The sequence below is a fragment of the Leptonychotes weddellii genome, chromosome 10, assembly GCF_054177405.1.
Source record: "Leptonychotes weddellii isolate Sample4059 chromosome 10, ASM5417740v2, whole genome shotgun sequence".
NCBI lineage: Eukaryota > Metazoa > Chordata > Mammalia > Carnivora > Phocidae > Leptonychotes > Leptonychotes weddellii.
The window spans coordinates 91,603,231-91,623,648 of NC_138378.1; the positions used below are offsets into that span (position 1 = coordinate 91,603,231).

Consider the following 20,418-nt stretch of genomic DNA (forward strand, 5'->3'; position numbering starts at 1 on the left):
AGGAGGTGAGCCTCGCCGTGGGAACTCTACAGAGACTAAGTAGATCTCTTCAGTGAGACCGTGCCCCTTAACCTAGCCCACATAACCACCCACAGTGCAGTCGAGGACTCTCTGGACAACCTTGGATTGAGCCAGTTACCAGGTAGGAACAGAGAACTGGAACTGTCTCCTCACCTTACACTGCTCAGCTTCTGTCCGAAGGACTTCTGTGGAGGCTGAGCCCTCTCTCAGAAACAGACCCAGCGTGTCCTTCTCTAGGCACATGTCCCGGATGGCCCTGGCCGTCTTCCCAGTCTCCTTCCGGGAGTGGACGAACACCAGGACCTGCAGAAAAACCACTGTTGGCCACAGTCAAGAGACACGGCTACCGCAGCACCCCCTACGGCCCCGAGGCACCAGCAGCAGGAAGCAGAGGCTACACCATTATGAGGTGAGAAACCAAGGTCTAGAAGAGGAGCAATGGCAGGAACGTATACTGACTCAGAAGCTGGCAAGACCCTATATGAATGAAACTACAAAGCACAGTGGCAGAGTCCTGTAGCCGGGAAACTAGGCTAACTCTTAAGCACTCTATCTTTGAAACCACGGTTAAATATAATAAGGATGCAAATTCAGGAAATCTCAATTACGAATTTGTGTTCGGGCACCTGACAGGATTCTAAGCCACCTGAGAAATGTGTCTGCAAAGTAACAGCTGAAATGTTGTATTAAATGGTGGGCACTAGACTTTATAAAAGGACCAAGGAAGTAAGTCTCAGAATGAGACTAGTACCATTTGGTAGGAAAGTCATCCAAGTATTTAGTGCCAAGAAAAGATTTGTCTCTTCATTTAAATTCATATGCTTTTTATCAGACAAAAATCTTATACACTACCTGTTGCTTTTTCTTAGTTTTTATCTTGATGTACTTAACAGTCAATTAAAAAATTATATTTTTCTAGTAAAATGCTTTCACTAGTTTTTAATTTTCACCTTTATTTTTACTGTGTTACATTTTTAGTGTCAGCCACCCAAATCTTTTGTGGAAGGATCCCTGATAATGCAGAGACAGAGATTATCCGCACCTGGGGATTTCTTTTTTGGGAGTTTTTAAATTACAAATTCAATTTCTTATAATGCTTATGGGACTATTCAGGTTATCTATTTCATCTAGGCTTGAGTTTTTGGTAGTTGGTACTTTTGGAGGAATTGGCCCATTTCTTCTAGGTTCTCAAAATTTACATGTAAAGTCGTTCATAGTATTCCTTTATTACCCTTTCAATGGCTACAGATTCTATAGTAATATCCCATTTTATTCCTAATATTGGTGATCTGTGTTGTGTCTTCTCTCTTTATTTTTGTCAGTCTTGACTGATTATAAATCAAAAATTCAAAACAACAGAGTTCAACAGGAAACCATAGACAGACCTGATTTTTTCCAGCATGTTCCATGATTTTCTCATAGACTATTTCATTCATGATCTGGAAACGCTTGATAGCTTTTTTCTCTGTGATACCCACATAAGTCTGTTCCAGAGGCACTGGGCGGAAGCTAGAAGTTCAACAGTTAGACAAATGAGGCTTCTGGCATAGGATACTGAGGAAACAGTCATTTTCATTGCCCAGGAATGATACTCCTTTCTGAATTCACACCACATCAAAACCCAAAGACCCTTCTAATACCCAATCCAACAAAAGCTCTTTCAAAAAGGGGAAGGGCAGCAAGAAGGTCACCCTGGTTAAACTTCTCCCACTTTTTCTCATACCTGTTGTCGAAGTAGAAGAGGCCTTTGGCAGGATCGACACGCAGGAAGGTAGCCACATCTTCATAGTTGGGGAGGGTGGCACTAAGACCGATGAGTCGGACATCCTCCTGGGTCATCTCAATGTTTCGGATGGCCCTAGCCACCAATGCTTCTAAGACAGGACCTCTGTCATCGTGGAGAAGGTGGATCTCATCCTAAGGAATGAGGGGGCCGCAAATTACCTCTAGGACCAGAAAAATGTAGCCCTCTTTCCAGAGAATAGTCCCGTCTTATAGTACACAATGGACATGGCAAATAAGGAAGAAAAGGGATCCCAAGCAAGAGAAACCCAAAGGGTGAGACAACATGCACTAGGAAATACTCCAGAAATTACCGTGCTGTGACCACTGAGCTACGTTGCTAGTTTAGTAAAACATGCTTTATGGCAAGAAAATCTGATACTTTAGGTAAAGGAGTTCATAACTTCACTCAAAGATAAATTTTTTTACTGAAAATGAAGATTCTGAGCAGACCATATTTATATCCAATAAGGCTTCACCTCTGCGCAGTCATCCTTACTACTTTGTACTTGCAAAAGATAACATGAATCAAAGGTCGAGTTCTCATAGCCTAAAGCAGTGCTACCTGAATTTCAGCATGCAGCAGGGGATCTTACTGAAAAGCAGATCATGGGGCACCTGGGTAGCTTAGTCAAGTGCCCAATTCTTGATTTCTGCTCAGGTCATGAGCTCAGGGTCAGGAGATCGAGCCCGAGATCGAGCCCCACATCGGGCTCCATGCTTAGCACAGAGTCTGTTTGAGATTCTCTCTCTCCCCCTCTCCATCTGCCCCTCCCCCAGCTCACGCTCACTCTCAATAAATAAATAAAATCTGAAAAAAAAAAATATATTTCAGTAGGTACGGGATGGGGCCAGGGACTCTGCACTTGTAACAAGACTCTGACTAGCAAGGCTCTAAAGCAGGGGTTGGCAAACTTCATAAAGGGCTGGACAATCAGTGTTTTAGGCTTGTGGGCCATACAGTCTCTGCTACAAACAGAACTGACCCTTGTACAACACAGGCTAGGGGTGCCCCACACAGTCAAGAATCTACTTGTAACCTTGATTCCCCAAAAATTTAACTACAAATAGCCTACTCTTTACCAGAAGTCTTACTACAACATAAATGGTTGACTAACATGTATTTCATACATGTGTTATATGCTGTATTCTTACAATAAAATACACTAAAAAAAGGTTATTAAAAGTATAAGGAAAAACACACAGTACTGTACTGTACTTATTTTTTAAAAAATCAACATATAAATGGACCCATGCGGTTCAAGCCCATGCTGTTCAAGAGTCCGCTGTACTTGATTCTGTCCCTGCAGCACAAAAGCAGCTGTAAACCACACGTAAATAAATGGGTACGGCTGTATTCCAAAACCAGTAGCCACAGCTGGCCAACCCCTGCTCTATGATATTGAAAATCAGCACACGAGGCCTCCTTCTGCTCTCCCGGACAACTTAGGGAAACTACACTCTTAGTCATTTTTTCCTTGGTGCTTCTGTGTATATGGAACACAATATCCTGACTCCTTACTCATTCCCTCTGACAATGGATTATTTATTTATAAAGCCCTTTAATATCCTGGGAAGACACAATCAGTTATGTCTGTTTACATTTATTCAAAAAAAAAAATGTTCAAAAAAAGACATGAATAACAACATGGCAAACACCATGCACCTTCTCAGAAATGCTTGTTAGGTGCAGATTCTCATTTAATGGTAACAGCATGCTGACAACTGTCATCATACAGGCTAGTGACTAGAGGAAAGCACTGAAGAAATGGTCAGTGTTAAAACCCAGCAAACCCAGGGCACCTGGGTGGCTCAGTCGGTTAAGCGTCTGACTCTTGATTTTGGCTCAGGGTCATGAGATCCAACCCCGTGGCGGGCTCTGCGCTCAGTGGGCAGTCTGCTTGAGATTCTCTCTCCCCCCTGTCCCTGCCTCCCACCACCCTGGCTCACTTGCTTGCTCTCTCAAATAAATAAATCTTAAAAAAAAAAACCTCCCAGCAAACCCTCCTCAACCAGGCCTGGTCTCTACATCCCCAAGTACTCCCTGCTCACCAAAATGATGAGCCGCACGAGCTGGGTGTAGGTGCGCTCCCCACCCTTGCGGGTAATGATGTCCCACTTCTCGGGGGTGCAGACGATGATCTGAGTGGCACTGATCTCCTCCTTGCACAGCTGGTGGTCACCAGTCAGTTCCGCAACAGTGATGCCATAGGTGGCCAGGCGCTAGGTGGAGGGGAGGCACATCGGGTAAAGCTGCTTCTAGGGGGCCCTGCCACCACACTTTGGGAAGTCTGAGAAGAGGGTACTGGCAGGAGGTACCAACCCAACAGGGAAATATCAAATGAATTAGATCCATCCTACAAACACATACATGTAAAACAAATCAAGTTTACACTTAGGCAAATGAAGCAGACAAAGGATCTCTGGGGCGTCTGCAGACAAGAGGGGAAAATGGAAACTTGTAGATAACAGGACCTGGAATAAAACAGTACTAGGTTGGGGCGCCTGGGTGGCTCAGTCATTAAGCGTCTGCCTTCGGCTCAGGTCACGATCCTAGGGTCCTGGGATCGAGCCCCGCATCGGACTCCCTGCTCTGCTCGGCAGAAAGCCTGCTTCTCCCTCTCCCACTCCCCTTGCTTGTGTTCCTGCTCTTACTATCTCTATGTCAAATAAATTTAAAAAATCTTAAAAAAAAAAAAAAACACCACTAGATCCACTATCAACCATGCCCCCCGCGAGTGTTTCTTAAGTTCTTCAATAATGTAAATGATAACTACAGAAAACTGCTACGGAGAGAATTAAAAAAAAGACGCTAAATCCGTGCAAAAGTCCAAGATAGATCCAGGATATTCCTGCTTCAGAAACACTCTGAACGTGGGTCATGCTCCACGTTGAAGTGGAAGAACAATACCCTAGGAGGCATTCCAGGGATGGCCTCATACCAGCAGTGCACCCTAGACCCATTCACAATACCTTTCTACTCCCTTACCTTTCCAAAACTGCCCACCATCTCCTGTACCAGAGATCTCATGGGAGCGATGTAGATAATCTTGAAGTCATCCACGTTGATAGTGCCATCCATGTTAATGTGTTTCCCGATCTCTCGGAGCATACACATCAGGGCCACGTTGGTCTTACCCGCACCCTAAAACGGAGGTCAAGGATGAGGTCCGTTCACCTGCCCTCACTTCCACAGGCTTATCACCAAAACAGACATGAGAGCATGTCCTGGGAGTTGTATCTGACCATTTAATAACTCTTCCATCAGAAAAGAACGAACTCGGGGCAGGGGTTGGGGGGATGGAATATGGGTGAAGATGAACAATCCTGCCACCAAAAATAGCCAGCACTCCGCACAAGAGCTGAGCAGTCAGGGCAGTTCTTACCGTAGGGGCGCACAGCAGCAGATTCTCATCTGTCTCCAGAGCGGCACGGTAGAGTTTACTCTGGATCCGGTTCAGTGTTTTGAAGCCCTCAAATCCAGCCTGGGCATACTTCGGCAGCTTCTCCACTGGAAGCAGTTGCTAGAAGAAAGAAACGCCATTCACGTCCCACTGGCAGCACCCTCGTGCAGGCCGTTTCTGTGCGATGGCCAGGACCGTACTTCCTGCCCACCCCCCCTCCCATAACTCTCTACTGAAGGAGATTCACTACTGTCCCAGGGCTCACAATCAAAACAGGGGACCTCTGAAGCAGCTCCCACATGAGGGATAAACTATCGATGAAACAAGGCCACATTTTGGCCAATGGGCTGAAATCCAAGCTGGAAGAGAGGTGGAAACTGAAGAAAACTGAGAAAAGCAATTCACTCACTTCTTCTGAACCGAAGGGCTTGGGCTTTAGAGCAGGCACATGCACCTCTTCATAGCCCTTGCGCTGGCGACGGAAGGACCCATCAGGAAGCTGACAACGTTTATTGGCCATGAAGTGGCTCCCCTGGGTAAAAACCAGGTCCTCCAAGTCCAGAACCTGCCGTGGAGCCAGTGCCTGGGAGTATGAAAAACAAAAACCCAAAGTGAGCAAGGTGAACAAATGAGTTTCCCATCCAGCACCGCCTTGGAAATGACCTTGAGACTTACCTCTCCACCCTGGTCCAGATCCATGGTTTCCAAGTCCGTGTCCATCCGGGACTGACGCACTCGCTCTCTCCGGGACCTTTCCTCCTATAATGGGGAAAGGCACAAAAAATAACAATTCATCGCCATTGTAGGTTCTGGTCCCTTTCAGTCCCTGCTTAGCTAAGCTTGATTCACAGATGCTGATCAGTAAGTCCCAAAACAGAAAGACGGCCCTTTATGTTCAGACACTTACCACGGGGACCGCCAGAATGATGGAAGCAAGTAAACAGCTTTAAAGGGACAATGCAGGTATGTCTGGGTGGCTCAGTTGGTTAAACATCTGACTTCAGCTCAGGTTGTGGTCTCAGGGTGCTGGGATCGAGCCCCTCATCGAGCTCTCCACTCAGCGGGGAGTCTGCTTGTCTCTCTCCCTCCCCCACTCATGCCCGTGCACATGCACTCTCATGAATAAATAAAATCTTCTAAAAAATAAACTTTCCTCTTAAAAAAAAAAAAAAAAAAGACAATGTATAGCACAGGAATTTCAAAAGTAAATGTTTAACAATTCAGCATCAAGGCTAACCCTAAGGGTAGAAGTGTGGGTTCTGTGTTCAGCCAACATGTGCTCTATCCCTGCATTTTCAGTAGATGCCATGATTTACTGTGTCAACTGTCAAGGGCCCACGGTGCTGGTGAAGACAGCAGCAGGCCAGCAGTCTCTTGACCACACCAATGTGAATGCATTAATTCTATCTGTACCAGTGACAAAGCTCAAAGAATTCAGAGAAATACTTTACTACCTCAACCCCCTTTTTTTAAAAATTTTATTTATTTATTTGAGAGAGAGGGCGCTCAGAGAGAGAGAGCGCGCTCAGAGAGAGCGCACAAGGAGGGGGAGGGGCAGGAGAAGCAGACTCCCCATTGAGTGGAGAGCCCGACTGAGGGCTCGATCCCAGGACACTGGGATCATGACCTGAGCCAAAGGCAGATATCCAACCAACTGAGCCACCCAGGCAACCCTCAACCCCCTCTTCTAAGAGGAATTCAGCTTTACACTACAATTTTTTTTAAGAGGGAGAGAGAGAGTGCACACATGAGTGGGAGGGGCAGAGGGAGAGAGAATCCCAAGCAGGCTCCACACTCAGCTTAGAGCCCAAAGCAGGGCTCGAGCTCACGACCCTGAAGAGCATGGCCTGAGAGGAAATCAAGAGTCGGACACTCAACCAACTGAGCCACCCAGGCGCCCCTAAGCTACAATATTCTAACTGATGTCTCTTTTCCAAAGCAAACACTCTAGCTTGGGAATCAGACAGATAAACCAACCCAGGCCTTACCCGGATCAGATCCTCCTTTTCAGTCTCGTGGAGCTGGTAGAGGAACTTGGAGAGTTCTGGATCAGCTTCCATCTTTCCCATGATCCTTTCCTTTTCTGCTTCACTCTGTGCACTGGCCAGTAAGGTACAGTATAGAACTGCCAACAGCAAAAGGACGAAAGGGAAGGTAAGAAGGAGGGGGCTGGGATAGAAAGCAAGTTAACCAAAACAGGTGCCGAAGCTGAGTCTCCATCACACACGCACACATGCCATGCATACACTCCAGAAAGGACCACTATATACTCACTCATCATCCTGTGCTGTCGCAACACTTTAATAAAATCGAACGTGTTGAAACCAAGGAGCAGAACCAGCTGGTTCTCACATTCCCGATCATCACTGGCTGTCTGCAGAGAGAAGGTAACGCCATGATTAAGGACACAGCCATCTGCTTCCTCCACTGTCCCATCTGCTAAGATACATACAATGAAAACAAAACAACATCTTGGCTGTACCTTCAAGATCTCCAACACTTCATCTGCCTTCTTCTGTGACACAATGGCATCATCATAGAAGCGACTGAGCTGCCTCTGTAGCCAAAATGCATCAATATCCCGAGGGTGCAAATCCTTCTTTTTGGAACTCATCAGTTCCCCCGAGGCTACAAGCTACAGAAATAACCAGGCAGTTAGCTCACGCCGTGTTTCCGTCTGGCCCAACTGCTTTCTCATCATCCTGCAACAAAGTTCTCCTTGCCACCCAGAGCCTACCAGCCTTTGAGGACTTCCCAGAATTTTTTAAAAAACCCTGTTATACTGAATTCAGGAGCACACCAAACTAACATTTCATCAACACATGCCCTTGGGAAGGAGAATGAGTGACTGACATCTTAAGAAAATCAAGACGTTGAAAGTTTATTATGGCTCCTATAAAAGGCCAGCTTGGTAAGTTAAATAACAGGACCTACATACAAGAAACAAATGCTACACCCAGAAATCCCCTAGCCTTGCAGCAACAGGCAAGAACAAACTGTACTTACATTAGCTGAAAGGGTGCAACGCACTACAGCCTCGTCCCCTTCCATATCATCATCAGATGCCTCTTCTCGAACCTCTCCATACACATCTTCATCACCTTCCTACAGAAACAGCCCAACCCCAATTCATGATTTGGAGGAGATCCTAACATCACCACAGATCCTCTCCCTTGAGTCCCTTAAAATTAGCTCCATGACTGGAACAATGGCTCTGGGGGGAAACCAACAGCTTCCTGGAGCCACGGTCAGCCTTATTCCAGAGTACATGTAATTGAATGATCTCACTACTCTAAGTCCACTTGGCATGGATTCATTAGATGCTTCTACTCTCTCTTCTGCTTCTTCCCTTAGGCTGCCACAATGGCAACCAACTGGATCACAGTCTCTCTCGTATATGCACAATCAATAAATGAAAAAACAGAACTATCAGCTAACAGGAGGGAAGAACGATACAGAAACTATGCTTGGGAAAACACATGGTGATCCAGAGATGTAGAGACCACTTAGCTTGCTCTCCACTGTCGTTATTCACACTCTCTCACACTGTAAGCACTCAATACTTAGCACAGGATCATGCTACAAACAGGTAATTAGTAAGCATTTGACGAATGAATGCTACAAGCAAAGCACTCTTCTATAGTTTGTTGCCACCTTTTTTTTTTAAGTAATCTGCACCCAACGTGGGTTTCAAACTTACAACCCTGAAATCAAGAGTCGCATACTCTACCGACTGAGCCAGCCAGGCATCCCTAGTTAATAGGATTTTATGATTTCAAATAGCAACAAACAGAGCACATGGCTGGCTCAGGGGGCAGAGTATGCAACTCTTGATCTCAGGGTTGTGAATTCGAGCCCCACGTTGTGTGTAGAGACTACGTAAAAAGAAACTCAAATAAAATCCCATCGGGGCGCCTGGGTAGTGCAGTCGGCTAGCCATCCAACTCTTGGTTTTGGCTCTGGTCATGATCTCGAGGGTCCTGGGATCAAGCCCCATGTCGGGCTCTGCACTCAGCATGGAGTCTGCTTGACATTCTCTCTCCCTCTCCCTCTGCCCTCCCACTCCGTGCTGTCTCTCCCTCTCTCTAAAAAATAAATAAATAAATCTTAAAAAAAAAATCTTATTAACTACACCGCAGGAAGCAGCTTAGCAGTCATCTACTTTAGGCATCTTATTCAGCAGATGGAGGAACAAGCAAAATGGCCTGCCCGAGATACAGGACCAAAATTCAGATCTCGTGGCTCCCAGCTGGGGGCTCTTTCCTTTGACTCTCTTGCGCTACCCCTACTTCCTGTCTTAGTGTATGAGATTTCGAGGCCGGCACTTTACCTGAGCAAACTCGCCCACTGAGAACTCTAAGGCAACTCTGAAAATTTTTTCAAGTGTCCCATTTGTTCCTATTTAGTTATATTCAAGAATTCGGATTAGGTAGTAAATCTCAATGGCTGCTGCAATTTAGACAACCATGTACATAACATGCCCATGCTCTTGGGCCAACATGCATGCTTTTGCAACTGGCAGCAGGACACAGTAGTGAAAAGTGGAAAATTCTCACCGTAAGATTAAAATGGAATAAAACAGAGTGGTGTACACCCTCACTGACGGCATACACTGTATTTTTGTCCTTCTTTCTACTAATCTATTTGGTTTGTTTTAAATTATTATATGTTTACATTTGTAAGTGTAAATTTACTTTATAAATCCCTAAAGATAACCATAGCAAATTTTTAGCAAAATAGCATTTATGCCCAAGGTTGACACCCATACAACACCATAAAATTTATCCGGCTTAAGCTAGGGAGCTTCTTTATACCAGAAGTGGTCCGCTCACCTTAACAATTTCAAAAAACAAGAAGAGACTGGGTCCGTTTACTTTATCACTCACCTCCTCATCAGACTCAAACTGAACATTCACACCGTATGTCTCATCAATGTTGTCATCTGCAACAATAAGGGATTGGAAAAAGACAACAGTGAGGGGCACCTGGGTGGCTCAGTCATTAAGCGTCTGCCTTCGGCTCAGGTCATGATCCCAGGGTTCCGGGATCGAGCACCGCATCGGGCTCCCTGCTCCGCGGGAAGCCTGCTTCTCCCTTTCCCACTCCCCCTGCTTGTGTTCCCTCTCTCGCTATGTCTCTGTCAAATAAATAAATAAAATCTTAAAAAAAAAAAAGAAAGAAAAAGACAACAGTGAATTAGGGAAATGAGGCACTATGGAGCTAATTCCTCCCCAACTACCTGACTTGCCCATCCTCAGCATATATCTATGGTCTCAAAGACACTTAACATAAAAGAGTCATCCATACTGCCACCCGTGAGGCCTTCTCCAACCCGCCAACCCTGGACACGGCCCTGCGCTGTGTGCTGAACCACCTGAGCACCCCCCAACCCACCCCCACACAGGCTCTGCCCAAGTTTTCCCCCAGGTTCTATACAAAAGGTCTTAAGACTAAGAAATAGTTGCTGTAATCTAGGGACTCTGATTCATGGATCACAACTCCTCAGACACCAAACAGGTTACGGGAACTCATGGACACATTCAGAGGTTTTAATGACTGAGGCTTGAAAATCAAGTTTAGAGGTCAAAAGCAACCACTTAATATGATATGGACATAAAGAGCTGTTACCCATATTCTGGATTTCCTTATCTCCACCGTAGTCTGTGATCTTTTTGCCCAAGTTCACTAGCACATGGTATCTGGTATCATCTGTCTGACCCAACAGCAGGTCAATCTCCTTTCTTCTTTCCTTGTCCCGAAGCTTTTCATTCTTTAGGACAGCTAGAACTTCATCAGCTGCCCCACAAAGGATATCACGTGGCTGGTGGCCAAAAAAAAAGAAAAATTTTTAGAACGAGACACAGAACATCACTTGCCAGCTTTATGTAAGAATGGGATGTGAAGGGGCGCCTGGGGGGCTCAGTCGTTAAGCGTCTGCCTTCGGCTCAGGTCATGATCCCAGGATACTGGGATCAAGCCCCGCATCGGGCTCCCTGCTCGCCCGGAAGCCTGCTTCTCCCTCTCCCACTCCCCCTGCTTGTGTTCCCTCTCATGCTGTCTCCCTCTGTCAATTAAATAAATAAATAAAATCTTAAAAAAAAAGAATGGGATGTGAAGAGCCACACTTCTTTAAAACCTGAATACCATTTCTGACCATTTTCATTACTGTTAATTAAAAAAATGCCACAACTGTAGGAAAACCCTGTTTTTAAGATTAGGTAGCTGGTCACAGGAAGTAGGACCCAGCTTCCACAACAGTCTGGCGCATTTCTCCAGGCAACAGAGACACTGCTCTGTGCTCCTCTAGCCTACCAAACTTTTGGTAATTCTTCGTCCTCACTAGAGCCTCTGAGACTCATAAAGGCCCCTAATCTAATCACACATGTATAATGGTCAAAAGCACGGATTCCGGATACAAAATACCCAGGCTCATAGGGTGGCCCTGCCAAATACTACCTCTGTGACGTGGGAAAATTACTTAACTATTCTTTGCACCACATATGTCACTGGTAAAATGGAAAAAGAGTATTAACAGCACTTAGTCACAGAGCTAATGTGAGGACAGAGAGAAGGTACGTAAAGCACTATTCCACATGAAGTGAGTGCTCAGTAAATACTAGCCACACTTCCACAAACTGCTATGGCCCACACAGGAAAATCCAGACAAGGTTCTGCTGGTACCTCCCAGTTGTGACTCTCTCCCTCTCCAAAAACGCAGCTTCACCTTCTGGCTTCCTCACCTGGTCCCCAAGGGCAGCCTGGATGAAGCTGAGCAGAACCTCATAGGTCTCCCGGGTCTCTTTAGTCTTGGGTTTATAGATGATGCCCACCATCTCATCGATTCCCTCGGACAGCAGGGTATAACCCTTCATCTTGTTAATGTCATGTCGGTCCTCATCACGCTTTCTTCGCCTAATGAACACATGATGTTTAAGAGGCAGAACCTACACCCCAAAAGGCAAAACTAAATCAAGCCTACCCTCCTCTCCTCAGCTTCATGGACACACACAATATTTAAAAACATGAATCTGTACCTCAGCAAATGATTCCCATTTGGCCATCTTTATGGGAACACAGTAACAGGAAGGGAATCCTTTGTTATTCTCTCGCTAGACGCAATAAACGTTGCAATGAGACAGCCTCCTCATTCATTTGAAAAAGGACAACCCTTTTTACTTGGCATGACAACACTATATAATCAAATTTCGACTTGCCACCTCTCACACACATTTTTTCTAGCCAGAGAAACAGGCCCCAAAAGAATCTACTGCCATTGATTACCAACAAATTATAACAAACCTGGAAAGGAAGCCATACTCTGCAAAGTGGAGAATGAGTGATGTATTAACTCATTTCAGATATATCTAATCAAGAGGTGCCTGGCTGGCTCAGTCGATAGAGCATGCGACTCTTGATCCTGGGGTTGTGGGTTCAAGCCCCATGTTGCAGAAATTACTTAAAAATAAAATCTTTAAAAAAAAAAACAAATATAACTAACCAAAACTGGGCCTACCAATTTTTGAGACTTCATCATGGGAGAGGAGAAAGAGACAGAGATATCAGGGATTTCAAAATATAAAGATGACGTAAAGTTCAATGATCTTTTAAGTTTTGAAATATATCCTCTAAAAAGAACAACAACAACAACAAAACAAAAACCTGTCTTTCATACAATGGATGCCTGAATATTAGTCTATACCAACATAAGTAGGAAGTGGGCAACAGCAGAGGAAAGAAGTAGGGGTGGGAAGTCTGTAATGGAAGAAAAAGTTAATGAGACAGGGAATAGCGAGGGTCTTGAAAATACTGTGGAGAAAATTAAGATCTCTCTATGGGCCAGAAACATATACATTAGAAAAAGATCTAAAAGTTGTTTTCTCAGGGCGCCTGGGTAGCTCAGTTGGTTAAAGGTCCGACTTTTGATTTTTGCTCAGGTCATGATCTCAGAGTCGTGGGATCAAGCCCTGAGTTGGCTCTCACTCAGCACGGAGTCTGTCCCTCTCCCTCTGCTCCTACCCCCGCTCTGTCTCCCAAATAAATAAATAAATAAAATCCTTATAAAAGTTGATTTCTCACTTCAGTACACATATTGAGGCCAAAAAACCTTTTAAATCTCATGTTCTGTTTTTACCTTCACTAAGTTATTTTAATGCCACTAATGTCTCATCTTGCACCAAACATTTCAGCAAAAACACTGCTCAAATACTCAAGGAAAGGTGGATTTTGGATCCCAAGAAAAATCATTTTCTCCTTGGTACTCACTTGGCTCTTCTTTCCTCCTGCATCTGTGGTTTGGTCCGTTGAGCCTTATCTCCCATCCGGGTGCCCTCCAACTTCCCAACCAGGGACAGCACCTCTCCCGTGGGTTCATCCCGGCGGGTCCGGTCAATGAGAGAGCGGTCAGCTTGGAGGACAAGATTCGAGTTCTGAAAAGATCACAATGTTACTCAAGCTCTGACACGAGTAGGGCCACTTCCTGTATCACAGAAATACGAAATACGACTTGACAATATCATAGTAAGAAACGCAGCAACTAAGTGCACATTCGGAATAAGAGATTTTCCTTAAGATGAAAGAGTGCCACACAACTGCACATGAGGAAAGGGCGATCAAATCAGTTGAACGACCCTTGCTCCTAACACTGCCCGCAATAACCCACACCTGGGAAAAGTGTTGGCACGCTGGGGGTGACACAGAAGGGGGCGGGTATGGCGCCGAGGGGACAGGGAACAAACACTCCTAGCAGAACTCTTAGCCCATCCCGCCCGCCCTAGACCCTAGTGGGCTTATTCATGTCGTCGTGTACCCCCACCTTCGCCCGGATCTGACTTCGTCTCCGCTTTCGTGGTTCACCTGCAGGCCTTCGGCCTAAAACTCCCTCCGCCTCCCGCTCCCCAGTGGATTCCCTAGCCTGGGTCCTTCCGCGAGCCCACACGCACCGCCTTGTACTCGTACTGCAGGCTACGGGCGGTCACATCCGCCATGGCAGCGTCTGCTCGGGGATCTCAGAGCGCCGCTCCCCTCACCACACGCTACCAAAAGCCGTTGCCGCTCGCTCCCGCCCGGCCGCAACAACGCAGGACTGACGCACAGGAGAGAGAAAGAGACGTGCCCCCTTCCGCTTCCGGGTCACACGCCGGAAGTGTGGGTGGGGCGTGTCCCGGTGAAAGTGCGGAGCGGACCCGCGGCCTTCTGGGCGGGGTGGGCGGGGCCGAGACCCCCGGGTCCGCGAATCCCTGGATCCCCGACTCGGGTTCCGGCCACCTCCTGCGACTGTAGGCCCACCGCGGATAGGCTTCCACCGTCGCATTGCTTCCAGGACCCCTCACACCGTAGCGAAACGTCCGCCTGCTTAGCCCCCTCTCCCAACCCAAGCGCTCTTCTACCCATTTCTTCCTGACTCTGGCCACCGTCCTGTGAGCTGTGCTGGCGAGGGGTGCTAACTAGCTCCTTTTCCAGTTGAGGAAACGGAAGCACCCAGCGAGCGATTTAAGAGTGTGTGTATGAGAATTACCGATAATCATCCTTTGGGTTTCAATTCTGTATTTAACAATTGAAAGAAAACTCTTGTCTCCCACCTGTACACCTAAAACCCATGCGTGTCAACAAGACCCTGTTCTGGGCCGGCCGGGGCCTCCTATTTGCACCCAAATGCTTGTCTCATTACTTCGCAGAGCCCAGGCAGCTGCCCTCTTGGCAGGACCAGCTCCCTGAAGGCAGTGACTTAATTTCTTGCTCAGCAGCAAAGGCCCCGGGTCCAGGAGGCACCGCTGCCTTCCCACCCCAATCAACTAACTAGTTCTCACCTATGGAATGGCAACTCAGAGCTGAGCGGTTACCTCACTTAGAGCCTGTTCGCTTTTGAAAGAGGAACGAAAGGGAAGATATGTATTAAGCCAAAGGAATTCATCCTCTGTAGCAGTCTCTGGGCCAAATTTGACCTGCAGGGGTATTTTGTTTGGCTGTCTATTGACTCCTTACTTAAAAATTGGGATAGTTCTTGGAAAATCTGGACTTTTAGCATCTATGGAGAAATCAGAACGCTGGCCACATGAGACCTTCATTCCTACATGGCCTTCTTGCCCAGTGCTAATCAGCAACTTGCTGTTCTTAGAGGATACACATGCTCCTCCCACTGCTCCTGTTTTCTCATACCTGGCCCCTGTAGGCATGGAGTTTGCAGCCCTGACCGTGTTTTTGTCTAACTGGGCCTTCCAAGAGATAGTCAAGTCCTTGTGGCAGCTCTGCTCCTCAGTGGCTTTGTGACTTTGAGGTAGCTAGCTAGCTACCTGGTCTCTCTGGATGAGCATCATTTTGTCATCCTTAAAATTGAGGCAGTAAAACTTCCCCCCATGTGTGTTGTGATTAAATGAGGTAGTGTGTTTAAAAGCACCAGTGAATTGTCTGATTCAAGGTGGGGGCTCACTGAAGGTTATTTGAATCTGAATCCTCAAGACTGACTTTTATTTTATGGCCATCCTGTGGTTCACCCACTTGACACAAAAGAACCTGAAAAATATTTCAGGGATTCTGCTCTGCGTTTCTAGAGGAGTAGTATTCATGTTCACAGTCAAGCCTGGGCTGTGGGCAAATCCGTGAAGCAGAGGAGGTATGGGGAGTGACTACTCATGGGAACAAGTTTTCTCATTGGGGTGATGGAAATGTTTTAGAGTTAGATTATGGGGATAGGTGCACAACTCTGAATGCAGATTAAAAATCGCTGAATCATACATCTTATTCCTTTTAAGATTTTATTTATTTATTTTACAGAGAGAATGAGAGAGCACAAGCAGGGGGAGCAGCAGGAGAAGCAGGCTCCTCGCCAAGCAGGGAGACTGATGCGGGCCTGATCCCAGGACCCTGGGACCACAACTTGAGCGAAAGGCAGACGCTCAACCATCTGAGCCACCCAGGCACCCCTTGTTTTTTTTTTGTTTTTTTTTTTGTTTACTATTAACAGGATTATCCCCAGGAACCTGAAGGACCCGAAGCACCCTGACAAGCACAGACCCTTGGTGGGGGGCGCTCATTACCACGTTGGATTCAGCTTTAATTTTCTTCCAGTCTATGTGTGCCCATTGGGCTGCCTCTCTCCAGAGATTGAGAATTCAATATTCCCTACTGCCAGGCCTGGACACAAGGTTACCTAGCCTCTTGGGCCCTGCATTCCTGTACCTTAAGATCTGTCACTTCATTCAGTAACCTCTCAAATATTATATGTGCACTGAACTTTGTGAGCACTTTTAGGGACTCAGAGTAAAACGAGACGCAGTTAGAACCTTTGAGAAGTTATAGTCTTGGAGAAATGAAACGTACCAGTAACTGCAATTAAAAAGCTAAGTGGGGGGTGTCTGGGTGGCTCAGTCGGTTAAGCGTCCAACTCTTGGTTTCGGCTCAGGTCATGATCGCAGGGTTGTGAGGTTGATCCCCACATCAGACTCCATGCTCAGCGGGGAGTCTACTCAAGATTATCTCTCTCCATCTCCCTCTGCACCCCCCACCACTCTCTCTCTCTCTCTCAAATAAATAAACCCTTAAAAATTTTTTTAAATAAAAAAAAAAGCTGGTGCACCTGGGTGACTCAGTCGGTTAGTGTCTGCCTTCAGTCATGATCCTGGGGTCCTGGGATCAAGCCCAGCATAGGGCTCTCTGCTCAGCGGAGAGCCTGCTTCTCCCTCTCCCTCTACCTGCAGCTCCCGCTGCTTTTGCTCTCTCGGTCTCTCTCTCTCTGTCTCTCTCTCTCTGTCTCTCTCTCTGTCAAATAAATAAATAAAATCTTTTAAAAAAATAAAATAAATTTTTAAAAAACTGTAAGATACCAAAAAAGGAAAATTCCGTATGTTCCCATACCTCCTCACCTTCCCCCCTTAACTACAGCCCCCCAGCACTGCCTCTGTCAGAAAGTCTCTCTTTTGTGTCCCGCCCGCTGCTCCATTGCAGGGTATTCAGTAAACTTCTAGCTCCTTAAAAACAAACAAACAGGGCGCCTGGGTGGCTCAGTTGGTTAAGCGACTGCCTTTGGCTCAGGTCATGATCCTGGAGTCCCTGAATCGAGTCCCGCATCAGGCTCCCTGCTCGGCAGGGAGTCTGCTTCTCCCTCTGGCCCTCCCCCCTCTCATGTGCTCTCTCTCATTCTCTCTCTCAAATAAATAAATAAAATCTTTAAAAAAAAAATAAAAACAAACAAAAAACCCAAAAAACAAAAACAAACCAAAAAAACTGTGCAGTAAGTGCCACAAGGGGGCGCTGAGGGAGATCAGAGAAGTCACTTGATTCGGGCATGAACAAGAGTTCACAGTTGTAAAGGATGGCTAGGATTTCAGAAGAGGCAAGGAGTGGGGAGATTTCAAGGGAATACAGAAGAAGCAAAGTATGAAGGTGGGAAGACAAAGACATGTCCTAGGAACTGTTAGGAACTCAATTCAGTTGAGGGAAGGGCAAATGTAAGGAATGGAACAATGTAATATAATTTGGATAGATAAAATTTAGAATCTCTTGAAAACATAATGCCATTGTAAAGAGTTTTTACTTTATTCTAGGAGACCATAGGAAGCCATACAGATTTCTGGTGGGGGGGGGCTGTTTGTTTTTTGCAGCTTTATAGCAGGTGTTTGATTAGAGGGAATAACATCTAGATTAAGCAAAAACTTACTATTTATCACATGGCAAGGCATTTTCAAAGTACCACTTTGGCATACATGGTCTCATTTAATCCCCATAAAGCCCTATTAAATATATTTCCCCCATTTTAGCAATGAAGAAATCGAGGCCCAGAGAAGATAACTGACTTGCCTGACCTCACCTACCTCAAAGCCAGGCTGTCTCATTCCAGACCCTCTGTATAGGGGCTTCCTCACAGAGCTGGGCAGGAGGAAGGTGATTCCCATAGTGCTAGGTAAGGTGTAGGTGAGAGAGTGGGGTGTAGGGGGTACTAGAGGCAGAGAGTACAGCTGGGAGGCTATTGAAGGAGGCAGAGCAAGAGATGAGGTGTGCCTGATAGGGATGCCAGAGGCAGGGGGAATGAAATGTTAGAAAGGTGAGCGAAATTCAAAGGGACTTGGTGATTGTCTCTAGTGTGTCCAGGAAGCCCTTAGGTCGCCGGAACTCTTGGGGTTGGATAAGAGGAGTGCTAGGTCACCAAAAAGCCCCTGGTAACTTGTGTACCAGGTGGTGAAATGCCTCCTGATCTAGGATTGAACATTCACATTCTGGGGTTCGAGGGAGGCTGAATTGAATGACCCAGTAAACACCATGTCCTCCATGGAGAAGGGATTCAGTAGATGGTAGTTTCCTCTCCATTAGCCTAGAAACATCAGATCACCCAGTCATGCACACTTTTGAACTACTCCATTCCTTTACTTCTTCATTTAGCAAAATTATATTGTCTCCGTGCCAGTCATCACACTAGGTTCCAGGGCTGCACCAGCAAACAAAACATTCTATGCAAATGAATGTTTAAGATTTAACCAGGTCGTGACAAAATTGATTTTCTAATTAATTCATCTGGTGTAGGTCTCTAACAGGCTTTGCTCCCTTTCAGGTCTTTGCCGTCGGGCGCAAAGCCCTTGTATTAACCAAGAGGCAGTTTGATGTAGTGGTTAAAAGCATGGACTCTTGTGTCAGGCTGCTGGGGGGCAAATCTCAGCTTCACTCCTTCCTAGCTGTGCATTCTTAAGTCAGTTCTTAGTGCCTCAGGTGCACCCCCTGTTGAACTGAGATAGTTTTACCCACTCCTGAGGAGTGCTGGGCACCTAGAACTCCGCCAGGAAATAATAGTAAGGGTAAAGGACTGTCCAACAGAGCTGCGTTTCTCAAGAGCGTTTATGAAATACTTTGTGTCTAGAGGCAGTCCGTGATTGAACACAGGAAAACTGTCTCATTCTTTGTCATACCCTTGCTTTCTTATTATAAATGGTCTTACCTGATGGCCCTTCCACCCAAAACTTCATTCTGAATGGCTGCTGGCTCTTCTCCAAACTCCAGCCCTCACATGGAAGATGACAGTTTGCCAGGACCAGGCGTCTCCAGTAGCATGGCTGTAGGCTGGATGGCTGTGCCAGAATGTTGTGTACTGGGGCTACAGTGTTAGGCTAAGTATGTGACCTCACTGGGTGACTGATTTGCAGGGCCTCCTGAGAACTCATTTTGGGGTGCAAGTTGCCATAGGCTTGTTGAGAAACGTCCTAACTATATATGAGGTAGACTCCTTGTAAAGCCAGTCACACATCAAGGTGTGGCTCATACTGGTTCTGTGATGGATCCGTTCCTAACGAGGCAGCTGGTGGCTTGCGGTTTCAAGGACTGGCTTCTGCCACAGATGGAGGACAGACAGTTGTAACAAGATGAGTCTCCTCCTTGTACTGGACAGCTCCTCTGTTAGGCTTCCCCCTCCCTACTATCCCATTCCCTCCAGTTTCCATTGCAGAATAGAGCTTTTAAAAGAAAAAACAGGGGCACCTGGCTGCTTCGGTAGGAAGAACATGCAACTCTTGATCTCGGGGGTGTGAGTTCGAGCCCCATGTTGGGCGTAGAGATTACTTAAATAAACTTTAAAATAAAGAAAGAAACAAAGAAAAAAGAGAAAGAGCAAACAGGCCATATCTGCACTGCATCTCACCACACCCCTGCCCACCTTCCTCTCTGGGCCCTGATTTTCTTTCCTCTTGACAGTTCCAACTCTCTGCCCGTTAATCTCCCCAAGCCGCAGACTGCCAGCTGGGACGAAATCCAAATCCCAAGCCCCAGTGATTTTTTCCTGAGGCACTGTAGCCTTCTTAACTGTGTATGCAACCAACTTTTTAAAAAGCCAACGAGCATGGACCCAGTACTTGTCATGCACTTGTGACTGGGCCAGGTGAAAGGAGGGTCACCACATGTGAGCTCTTCTCAGGGGCAGATACCAGCAGCTGGGGTAGGCTGAGTGAAGGCTTAGAATGCTAATTCCTGCCAGAGACCAATGTGCCAAGGAAATAGGAAGAGAAAGCATACACCAGTGTGCCTATCACACCAGTACCTCAGGAGCCCCTTGGGGGTCCTCTGCAATTGGTCTTCTCCCCTCTCCCCACCAGAGATAACCACTTCCCTGACTTTTTTTTTTACTAGCCAGGCCCTTGCTTTTCTTCATAGTCTTACTACTTATGTATGATCTCGAAACAACATATTGCTCAGTTTTGAAAAAATGAGTAGCAAGCACAATACCCTGCCATGCAAA

The 20,418-nt window shown here is 46.3% G+C and overlaps 1 protein-coding gene across 1 annotated transcript in view; it reads right to left on the bottom strand.

Moving 5' to 3' along the window:
• SNRNP200 (small nuclear ribonucleoprotein U5 subunit 200) overlaps positions 1-14,308 on the bottom strand; it is a 30,210-nt gene extending 15,902 nt beyond the window's left edge. The window contains exons 1-17 of the mRNA XM_006730989.3: positions 14,147-14,308; positions 13,470-13,633; positions 11,948-12,119; positions 10,836-11,028; positions 10,094-10,149; positions 8,214-8,312; positions 7,690-7,842; positions 7,482-7,581; positions 7,196-7,332; positions 5,883-5,966; positions 5,617-5,790; positions 5,190-5,327; positions 4,793-4,948; positions 3,856-4,026; positions 1,745-1,938; positions 1,407-1,530; positions 175-324 (exon numbers count right to left, since the gene is read on the bottom strand). Coding sequence (XP_006731052.1) covers positions 175-324; positions 1,407-1,530; positions 1,745-1,938; positions 3,856-4,026; positions 4,793-4,948; positions 5,190-5,327; positions 5,617-5,790; positions 5,883-5,966; positions 7,196-7,332; positions 7,482-7,581; positions 7,690-7,842; positions 8,214-8,312; positions 10,094-10,149; positions 10,836-11,028; positions 11,948-12,119; positions 13,470-13,633; positions 14,147-14,191 — 2,310 coding nt within the window. The 5' untranslated portion in view covers positions 14,192-14,308. The remainder of the gene's footprint in view (positions 1-174; positions 325-1,406; positions 1,531-1,744; positions 1,939-3,855; positions 4,027-4,792; positions 4,949-5,189; positions 5,328-5,616; positions 5,791-5,882; positions 5,967-7,195; positions 7,333-7,481; positions 7,582-7,689; positions 7,843-8,213; positions 8,313-10,093; positions 10,150-10,835; positions 11,029-11,947; positions 12,120-13,469; positions 13,634-14,146) is intronic.
• Positions 14,309-20,418: the final 6,110 nt, after the last annotated feature.